This window comes from Cynara cardunculus (assembly GCF_001531365.2).
Source record: "Cynara cardunculus var. scolymus isolate 2C chromosome LG 17, CcrdV1, whole genome shotgun sequence".
Taxonomy (NCBI): Eukaryota; Viridiplantae; Streptophyta; class Magnoliopsida; order Asterales; family Asteraceae; genus Cynara; species Cynara cardunculus.
Window position 1 is genome coordinate 25,228,149 of NC_037544.1, and position 11,762 is coordinate 25,239,910.

An 11,762-nucleotide genomic window follows, 5' to 3' on the forward strand; every position below is an offset into this window, starting at 1 on the left:
ATAAGAAATACAAGAGACAATTTCATTTTTACATAAAAACAAAAATTTATGAAACAATTTCATCTGATTAAATAATGAAATCAACAGTTTGCACTAACTGAAGTATGCCCTAACAAACATTCATTTGGATGATATACACATGCACATACAAGCAACTTGTAATCAATTTTTCCAATATGCAAATGTGTAACATGCACATCCACATAAAAACCAAAAAATTTCAAGTATTTGTATGCAGATATGCAAACCATCCAGCTGAATGATTACCAAGGTGTTCCTTCGTTTCTCATTATATATATGGATGGGTTTGGTTCCAATGAAAAGAAGAGTTAAGCTAAAAAACATAAGAAGATATCCACCCTTGGATGCACATTAGAATGAGATACACCAAAATGCACCCCATCTTCATGGATGAGTTTGAGATTAAAGGTGATCAAAGATCCAGATCTTTTCTTACACTTCTCAACTCTCTTTCTCACACGATCATTTGCCTATGTATATATTTATAACCATGATGGTAACAGCTTTCAGCATTATATATATATATATATATATATATATATATATATATATCTATCAAATGACTCTTTTTAAGACATGATTTAGAAACACAACAGAACACAATATAATCCGTAACAGTAACATCCAGATCCATAAACTATTACTAGCTTAACATGTTTCCCTGCAACACAATAGAATTACCAGATGTCAGCTGTGTGCAGTCATCCCAACTCCAATCCACCATGTTAAGAGTTCAATCCGATATCACCTGCCGCAACACAAGAATCATTATCAGAAAACAATTACCCTCGAAAACTACCCCACGACACAAGTATGAAGACAGTTAGAGATGCACAAAAAAGCACAAGCCCAAAGTCGGGCCCAAAAAAGCCCGATCAGACCAACTTTTTTCCAAGGTGAGGTTAAAGCCCCGATCGGGACCACTTTCAACCCTAAAGCCTTGCCGAGGGCCAAAAAAAGCCTGGTTTTTTTCTGCTTACTGAAAAACAGGCTTGGAAGACCTGGACCTAGGCCTGAAAAAGCCCAGGTCTTGTGCATCTCTGGACAGTAATGGTCTAGCGTTTAAACATTACCGATGGTGAGCGAGAACGGAGAATGCTTTGACTACTGCTCCTGCTAGGGCTTCTACCAGCCCGCCTACGGTCACGAGACTGTTCGGTATCAAATAAGTGAATAGGTTAGAAAATGAATAATAACGGTTTTTAGAAGAATAAAAATCTGTCTGATAAGCTTACAGATGCTGGTGGCGTGCGAGACCTCGACCGAGACCTGCATGACAAATCAAAATAAATATAAACAACCCCATTCAAAAGAAACAGTTCTTCTTTCCATCATATTTCCATGTGGATTACAAAACGTTCACGTAAATCAATACTTGCCGTTGTTTTGCAACTGTTTGATGTTCAAGGTTGTAAAAAAAAAACGTCTCATTACCATGTAAGAGCCAACAACACATGTATACAAAGGATTGTGTGAGAATAGGAGTCGAGTGGAGAAGCATGAGAAGAGATTTGGACCATTGATCACTTCTACTATCACCCCCCCACCCCATGAATTGCACTTCTCATGGGAATTTATCCGGTGAATCTCATTAGTGTTGATCTTCAATTAGGATTGATCCAAGGGTGGTAATCCCTTCTCACCATAATTTTCATTCTCCCCCGGAACCAAACCCATATAACTTGGACATCATGTGTAATATATCTCTCTCTTCTAGGACTCCTCAAGTAGAACCAGAAATCATGCCCAACTGGAAGCATGTAAAGTCGATTGAAGTCGCTATTGGACCTGTGAGTAAACAGGCTCCAACAATAAAAAAAACTTATGCATCTTTTTTTGGAAACTGCGGGTGTCCGGGCCAGCTTGCATGCACCTCAAACTAAGTCCCTGGGGACCCCCTCAAGGTAACAACCAGAAAAATCCCGAGTGGTTTCTGAGAAGACTGGAACTATCCCCAACGCCTAGCCTTGAGAGCGACTGGTTTTCAAAATATAACGACTTGGCTTCAAAATGCCAAGAAAACCTTTAACTCATCAAATCAACGCTCTACCATGCCGATGCCATGTCAGCATCTTGAAGTAAGCATCACCTACCCTACCACATAAGAATCAAGCTCCTTGACTCTTATCGTAATGCATAAAAAATGGACCTATATGACGAAAATGCATGCAACGTACCTCTACGAGTCTACAACAATATATTTTAAATTTATATCATCTTCAAGACTTCAACATGGTGTTATTTAGATAATGGGTGGTATCTTATTATTCAAAGGCAATACTTAACATATAGATGCAAAAGGTCACAAATGTAAAAGTAATTCAAAGACAAATATCCTAGAACCGCTACTTCTATTATAATTTGTATCTTCCAACAGAATCTAATTCCTATGTCTAACATACCTAGTGTCAAACATCTAGTATTATGGTCTCATTTCAAAACTCCGACGGGTCAAATCAAACTCGTTTAAAAATCCTCTTTTCAAAGAGTCCTTTCCATTTGCATCCCAACAATCAATAAGGCAAACATCCTTGAAATCCGGCTGACTGTTAGTGATGGTTTACCCAAGTGATTAAAACTTTCCTCACATCACCCACTTGCAGTTAGTTGCACAATTACCAGTTAGTTTGCAATCATAGTTCAGTTTAAAACAAAATAAATCATCCTCTTTTATCAAGTTCAGTACATATAAGAATTAATTACCATGGCTCAAGGGTCTGCCACAGATGCTAAAGCCAAACCCAGCGAGTTACCTTGAGCACTACATCTTGTCAAGTCCCTAACATGCAATCCCCAGATAGCCAACTTTGCGCACCATATCCCACCATGTCCCTACCATGCAATCCCCACAACGCCATGTAATCCAGATCTAAAAAAGAAACAAGGTAACCCTTCATAATCATGGCATCAAAACCAAGGGCAACCTTTTAAATCCTTCATCCCCCATCGACCTTTTAACAGTGCAGAATATAGATGTATATGTATAATATAGAAAAAAAGAGTATCATGGACTGTAGATTCAAATAATATATACAATGTTTTTCAGTGCCCATGTTTACCCCCATATGAATGTCACTTAAAATATACTTTTTGGCCGAGCTTGAAAAATATTTTATGCCATAAATACAATGAGGAAAAAAAGCTTCATAGTCTTTGCATCAAAATCAGGAAAAACATTCTATCTCCTTCACTCTCGTCCTCCTTCCACCAGAAAAATATATATTGTGCAACAAAAATAGAGGAGAAAATAAGAAGCATGGACAGTGTATACAAATAAAAAATACCATGTTTAGTCTCATGAGCTTCAAAAGAAAAATACACCTTTGGGTCAAGCTGAAATTTTTTACACCATGTCTACATTTGCATGCACATAGTACTCCACAACTTGTAAACAAACTAAATTCCTGAATATGTATACCGAGCCTCCATAAGTAGAAAAACTGTACTTGACCAGGGTTAAATAATGTGAACTAGAAACAATTTGCAGCACCATTTTTATTTCTTACACACATCTATTAGTTATTATCCAAGTGTCACCACCCAAAATCTTAAAATTTGACCACCTTGTTTTGTGTGAAAATAAAATAAATCAGGCTATCATAGCAAAAGCAATGGTTGCCCAATTATGTACCAAGGAAGGCAAGAGAAAGAGCCAAGAGACGGTGCATCTTACGGCTCAACCATAGAAAGTAAAAGCAAATGTACAACAAAATTATATGGGTACTGATGGATCAAAAACTAGATCGTCCATACTGCCAAAGAAAGCCAGACCACCCATCTACTTCTAGGGGATAGATTGGATATCAGCTCTATAAGCATATTTATAGAACATGGTAATGTCCTACTCCAATAGTTCCACTGAATATACCTCCGTGACAATATACCAGAAGAACCAAAAACTGAATAAACAGTATCATCTTGAGCAAAAAAAGGGTAGAGTTCCTCTCAAACGTAGATATAGCAAGAACGCAATGAAACAGCACATGTATCTATTAACATTTTAGGATTTGATGTGGAGACAACATGTATATATTCATCATTCATTCCGGTGCTGGGAAGTGAAATGGATAGGTGAGTGAACCCCTACATTTCATAAACTGTAGCAGTGGAAGGATGAATCTAGACACCACACATTTCAAGGATGAGATTGGGGGGAGGAAAAATAAAGAACATCAATTAACAGAGTGGTAGGAACTTGGCCACCAACAGCACAGAATAGGAAAAAAATTAAATAATACATCCCGAAAGAGGGCAGGTGATTGTACACCTACACTTGATGAACTGTAGTAGTAAAAGGGTGAAGGTGATGCACACAATTTGAGGATGATAACGAAGGGATGAAAATCAGAAAGTAACACTAAACAGAGTAGTAGAAACTTGGCCACAAACAGCCCAATGTAAAAAAAGAACAATAACAATAATGCATCCCAAATAACAAAATGATGAGCTAAAATGACTATGGATGTCCTGATGCCTCTCAAATGGATTGAAAAAACATATTCCTTAAAGTACAGCGTATACCTTGAAGCAGGAGTAAGAGACGAGTCAGATCGTGGACGTGAAGAAACTGATCTTGAACGAGAACGGCGAGAACGAATGTCCCTAGGTGAGTAGCTGCATAAACTTGATTAGTATACATCAAGGAAATCACGGCATACCGATTGTAAACTAAAACAAAATACCTCTTGCTCCTGCTACTGTAGCTATAGCTGCGACTTGGACTTCTGCTTCTTGAATAATATGGACTACGACTGCGGCTCCTAGAGTAGCTACGTCTTTGATCATACTCCTCCACCTGAGTGGGTAAAGGAACAGAGTAAATCATAACATCAGCAGGATAAGAATTCACCACATACAACTTCACATACCCGTATGTAGGCCTTGGAAAACTGGTTCCGGAAGAGGGAGTCATCGAGTTTCCTTATCTACAACAAACAAAACATACATCAACAAGGTTGCATGAAAGAAATACCATTTGTCAAGATAGTGACACTCCACCCTTAAACCAGTATAGGGAGAGAGCACTATTTTTCTGCAAAAATATTAGCCCAATTCTAAAACTCACCGCATATCTCATGTCGTCATAGTTTGTGTAGTCTACAATCCCCCTCATGCCTGCAAAGCATGTAAATCAGCCTTAAAAAATTCCCGGATCTCCCATAGTGAATCTTACCACTTTTAATCATATGAATAAACATGTAACTGAAGAGAAACAAAAAAATATTCTCAAAAGCAAGAAAAAATCACATCTGGTAGCTGTCTAATAGAACTCAACAGAACTATCTATTAACAGCAAAAAAAATCATATTCTGCTTTTATAAGTCATATGATAGGGATCAAGATAAAATAATCCACAGTCCTCAAGTGTTGAAGACGTATAAAAGAAGGCTAAAAAGGGGCAATCTGAAAGTGGCTAAAACGGTTGGAGGAGAGAGTTTTTTTAGAGGAGGGTAGGTGTCGTATGAGGGACATCTTTTGTTTTCTGTTATTGATAATTGGCTCTAGCCTTAGTGCTACGAGAAGGAAAGATTCCCCTGGAAAGTTTGCGTGTAATTTCCTTTTGTTCTATTTTCAATCAAACAGCCTCCTTCCTCCATTGAATTTCTGTATCAATTTCATCTTTAATTTCTCATAATTTCATCTTTAATTTCTCATTCCCCATCATTGGTCCGACCTGCTTGTGATCTTCCAATGCCTCAAATGGAGACGCGTGCTCAGCAAAATCGTGTAGATCAACATGAGAAACAGATTCAGAAGCTGCAATCGGATGTTTTGGAGATTAAAACATCGGTGCAGGCTATTGAAACCGTGATGAAGAGTGAAGCTGAATTCCGAAAGTTCGTTATGGCGTAGGTGGCAAAACAAGAGAAACAACCTTCTCTTGATGGCGGTGGTTCTCAGGGCGTTGTCAATAATTCTCCCAACTTAGATACAACTTCTTCACGGGGTGAACGAAGGAAGAAGGGATTGTGCTTTCGCTGTGGGCAGCAGTTTGGGCCTGGTCATAAATGCCCTGAAGGTAAATCGCGGATCTTACTTTTGGGGGATGATGAAGTGGCAGAGACAGAAGGAGAAATTCACAACATGGAGTCCTTTGAGGACACAGATGTTTTGGACACTGAAAATTTTCCCACAGAAAGTTGCAATTCATTGGAGTTTTTTAGGGCAACTTCAAGTGGAAGTTCAGGTGGTAAGACCCTGAAGTTTGAAGGCACCATTTCAGGTATTCCTTTGGTTATACCAGTATACAGTGGAGCTACCCATAATTTTATCTCCCAGAAATTGGTTATGGCGTTGGGTCTTCCTGTGGTATTCATTCCGGGTATCCGGATACAATTAGGAGATGGACATAAGGTGTTGGTTACTCAAATGTGTCCCATCTCAAAGTGATGATAGGATCGTGTGAGTTTACCATAGAGGTCTTGTTATTTGACATGGAGCATCTAGATTTGGTGTTGGGTATGGAATGGCTTAGGACCTTAGGTGATGTGGTACATAATTGGGAACATCAATCCATGCGATTTATGTTCCAAGGGGTCTCTATTTGTATTCAAGGAATGTCTAGGGCTCTCAGAACGAAACTTCCTTGCACAATTGGTTATCTTTAGAGGACCACTCTAATGCTTTCTGGTCGGCAAATACATTACCCGGGAAGATTCATACATCGTCTTCCTCATCCAGTCCTCAAACAATGGAATTATTGGAGGTTCGATCAATTCAAATATGTTTTTGATGATCCTAAAGGATTGCCCCCAAACCGGATTCACGATCATAGTATCACTCTAATAACTCCCCATGAACCCATCTGTGTAAGGACGTACAGATACCCCCATGTTCAAAAGGAAGAAATTGAAAAACAAGTAAGGGGATTAATAGCGATGGGAATGATTCGACCCAACAAGAGTGCTTTTTCGAGTCCTGTTATTTTGGTTAAAAAGAAGGATAATTCGTGGCGCATGTGTGTGGATTATCAGGCTCTTAACAAAGCTACTCTTCCAGACAAGTTTCCTATTCCGGTAGTTGAGGAATTATTGGATGAACTAAAAGGGGCTCGGTTTCTTTTCTAAACTTGACCTAAATCGGGTTATAATCAGATTTGTATGAAAACTGATCGTATTGAGAAACGGCTTTCAAAACTCATGATGGCTACTATGAGTATTTGGTGATGTCTTTTGGCTTAACCAATGCTCCAGCCACCTTTCAGGCTATTATGAATGATATATTCAGACCTATCCTTCGTAAATTGGTAGTGGTCTTTATTGATGACATATTGGTTTACAGTTCTTCGTGGTCTCAACATATCAAAGACTACTAGGGTGTTGCACATCTTAATAACCAATCAGTTTGTGGTCAACCAAAAGAAATGTTCTTTTGGTCAATTTTCGATCGATTATTTGGGTAACATAATTTCAGGAGATGGAGTGGCTATGGATCCGGATAAAATAGTCGCGATTCTCAAGTGGCCATCTCCTAAACAGATTAAAGGGCTAAGAGAATTTTTAGGCCTGACAGGATATTACAGAAAGTTTATCCGAAACAACGGGAGTATAGCAAAGCCTTTGACAGATTTGACCAAGAAAGATGCTTTTCAATGGAGTCAGGATGCGCAGTTAGCCTTTGAAGGGCTAAAACAGGCGATGATTTCTGCTCTGGTTTTAGCTTTACCGACTTCAATTTGCCATTTGTGGTGGAGTGTGATGCTTCGGGTAGAGGAATTGATGCAGTGTTAATGCAACAGCAAAAACCCATTGCATACTTCAGTAAAGCTCTTAGCGAACAGAATCTAAATAAATCGGCTTATGAACGAGAAATTATGGTGTAGGTCTTAGTTGTGCAACAGTGGAGAGCCTATCTGTTAGGTACACGTTTCGTGGTATACACAAATCAAAAGAGTTTGAAATTTCTGCTTCAACAATGAATTACAAACTCGGGCCAACAGAATTGGATCGCAAAGCTATTGGGTTACAATTTTGACATTTGTTATAAAGTGAAACAATTTGTACACGTAAGGCAAGAAGTGAACTTATTATTCCGTAACTAGTAAAAATGTAGAAGAGGTTCTACAGTAAAAATTAAAATCCATTTTGTGCTTCAATTTGACCTTCCCTATTTTTGGTGAAAGCAGCTCATCAATTTCTTTAAATTGATGAGTAAAAAGTCGAATTATTGAGCATTAGAAAGTTAAGGGGCGAGAGTAACTAGGATTAGTTAGATTAGCATTGTTAAAAAAAATTCATACAAATCAAGAAAATTAAGGTTTAGCTAAAGAAATGTGGATGAGCATATATGTCCCAAAACTGCCTCTAAAAAATGGTTAAGTTGGCATAGATTATTTGTCGGAAATAAATTTTTCATTCAGAATATTCAAATAATGAAGTTCTAATTTACATATACCTATTATGATTTTGTGCCAGGGAGACATGGAACATATTAAATTTATAACTTTAACAATCTTGCTAGAAATGATGGTAACGCTCCAACAATACCATATGCACAGGTAAGTTTAACTACTTAAGAAATCTAATTGCAAGTTTTGCATAACCATTAAATTTATTTTAGGAAGCATAAAAAGTCAGCAACGTATAAAAAACGCTCCAGCAGAATAAAAGAAGCTCAACTTACCATCACGATCACGAAAAACTTGAGAGAAACAAACATCACCAGCTCGGCGCATGTGATCCTGGCAATACCCATTGCATACAACATGTTAGAAAAACCAAAACATAATGGTCCTTTTGTTGGGAAGGGTGTTTGGGAATTGGGAGGTGTCAGAAATCAATGTTGAATTGGGGTTGTCTACATATCAAACAAGCAACTCAAGCTCTTAACAATATATTGATATCCAAGTTCATGAACTGCATTTTCATTTGCTGCCCCCATGCACACTTGAACAATCCCAAAAAAAATATTAGACTGACCTTCAGATCTTGCCAGGAAGCAGAAGAAGGTAATCCTGTGACCAAAACTGCAGAGCGATATCAGGAAATTGATAACCACTTCAAACAGATAAATAGAAATGGTAGACAACATATGCAAAACTGATGCAGAAGAATGAACAAACCACGATAGTCCGAGCGCCTAGAGAGTCCTCCACGACTGCCTCCACTGCTGTAACTGCTATAGCGATCTACTGAAGACGAAACTCTCCCACCATGTGCAAGTTCAACCTGCATTTAAACATGAAAAAAGTCACTAACAAGACAAAAAATGTAGTTGATTCAATTAATGCAGAAGACATTGGTTATAAAAACAAGATTGATTTTCATGACTAACTCGTAACCGGTGCCCATCAAATTTATAGCCATCCCGCCCATGGATGGCATCTTCAGCATCACGAGGATCTTCAAACTGAAATGAATGCAAAAAAACTATTTCGGTAAATCATAGAGCAATGATGATAAGAACCAAAATATAAGATCAATCTTTTACAGAAACCAAGCATTGATAGCAAGAGAAAGTTTGATGGAAAAAATGCCCCAATTCAATATGTATGCTTACCTCTACAAAAGCATAACCTGGGGGCCTAGGTGGAATTTTAAGGTCAATCTCAACAATGGGTCCATACTGCAACAGAAAGAACAATTGTAACAAAAACTAGGTAAGTTAACAAGGCATAATGGAGAATTGAATGGAGTGAACAATCTAAGCTACATATCAATGTAAAATCCCAGATTATCAAATCCGGATTTGTATGTGTAATGGAATCTCATATCATAATCATATATTGTGTGAATCATGATTCATTTTAAAATTTAAAACAAGGTAAACGTTTGTAAGTGATAATGAACACACAAATATACAAGAATAACATAATATTTTTCTGGCAGTAACTAAATTGAAAGATCATGTGGCCCAGGTGCTAGGATACCTCTCTTGGAACAAATTTTAACATGATGTTATATCAAAACAGACCTTGTAAAATAAATCTTCAACTTCTCTTTCACGAATATCACCAGGAAGATTGCCAACATACAAAGTACGGTTTGAGCGGCCCATTTTTTTTCCCTGAAACAGTACATCTTTGATCAAATACACTGAAGGCAAAATACGATACGAGGACGCCAAAACACCATAACCATTTTTAATCCCATAAATTGTCCAAAATTATGATATGAGTAAGTCTCCTCTGGCAAATCTATTTTATTTTGCAACCAATTAGATGTAAACCCTGAGTTCCTATTATGACCAACTACATAAAACGCACCACCGTTGCAACAGTGTCTGGCTCTGAAAAAAAAACTAGAAATCACATCATTTATTGAGAAAAAAACTTCAATTTGACCACAAAGTTCTAAGTGAAATCCTTACAAAGAAACAACAAGAAAGCAAACAACCGTTCCCGTAAATGAATATTTAAAATACAGCGGAACCAAGAAAAGATATTTAACCTATGGAACAAACCTGCAATCAGAATACAATACTCCCATAAAACTAAAATCAACTTCTTTGTAATAAAATAATAACACAGAACCATTAATTTCGCTGCTGAAGGCCGTATTAATGGAGACGAACAGAAAGAAACACAAACAAACAACAGATGGGCAGAATTTATAAAATGAAACGATCGAGCAAGCAAAACCCTAACCGCGGTTATCGCACATGCAATTTCAAGAAAAATCCATCGAAGGAGCGATTGATAAGATGGATTTGAATGTAAAAAGCAGTTAGTGTTCAAAATGGATTGATTAAATTGTGAAACGAAAGGGGTTACCTTTTGAAATCTTGGACACCAAGGGTTGTGGTTCGATATTTTCTGGGGTACAGAAACGGATTGAGTGGGATTCTCTTCATAGGACGGAACAAATTTATACGTATTTTAGTTTTACATGATGGTCCCTGTACTCTTTGCTTTTTGCAAATATTATCCCTTTAACATTTTTTTAATTAATCTATACTATATTAAAAAAGACGAGTTTGTTATAGAATAACCGGAAGAAAATAATAATAGAATGGAGAGAATGAATCTGTATTTCTCATTAATCATAGGCTTTTTTTATATGGATGGGTTACAAGTAGATAACTACGAGATATTTCACTTCTAATTTAACTTTAATATATCTATCTTTATCTCTATCATCATATTCTTTAGACGATGGCATACTTATCCTACAACACTCTCCCTTGTGTTGAGTCAAAGGAATGATGGTGCACAACTATTGTCTCATTAAAACCTTACACCAAAATAAAACCCAGTGGGAAAAATTAAAATTATGACGAAAGAAAGAGTACAACGCACAAGTTTCTTTGCAATACATAGACTTTTTCTTTTAGTCTAATACTCTTTTATATTCATACATTAATCATGAGCGTTAGGAAAGTAATACGGTATGCAAATTATTCTCTCACTAAAACCTTACACCAAGGAACAAAACCCAATGAGAAAAATAAAACATTGGGTAAAGAAAGAGCACAACATATCAATATCGCATGTACTGTAGACTCCCTCTTTTGTTTACTACTCCCCTTGATACGTACATTAATCAAGGGAGTTTGGAAAGTCTCCACATTCCAATATTTTCCACATGTTTCTCAAATGTGGTCTTAGGCAGTTATTTGATAAACAAATCAGCCACATTCTCCTCAGATCTTACTTGATTCACTTGAATCTTAAGAAGGGTCTATTGTTGCTAATTGTAGAAAAACTTTGGTGAAATATATTTTGTATTATCACCTTTGATATATCTTACTTTCATTTGTTCGACACAAGCTGCATTATATTCATATATGCATGTAGGATTTTG

At 37.2% G+C, this 11,762-nt stretch overlaps 1 protein-coding gene across 1 annotated transcript; it reads right to left on the reverse strand.

Moving 5' to 3' along the window:
• Positions 1-558: 558 nt before the first annotated feature.
• On the reverse strand, positions 559-10,787 carry LOC112500370 (serine/arginine-rich splicing factor SR30). Its single transcript, XM_025103853.1, has 14 exons — positions 10,733-10,787; positions 9,934-10,026; positions 9,520-9,585; positions 9,295-9,369; positions 9,083-9,188; positions 8,940-8,986; positions 8,644-8,701; positions 5,087-5,136; positions 4,890-4,946; positions 4,704-4,816; positions 4,543-4,635; positions 1,257-1,290; positions 1,095-1,172; positions 559-769 (listed from the first exon to the last, which is right to left on the reverse strand). Exons 2-14 carry the CDS (start codon positions 10,015-10,017, stop codon positions 755-757), a joined length of 876 nt encoding a protein of 291 aa, XP_024959621.1. The 5' UTR covers positions 10,018-10,026; positions 10,733-10,787; the 3' UTR covers positions 559-754.
• Positions 10,788-11,762: the final 975 nt, after the last annotated feature.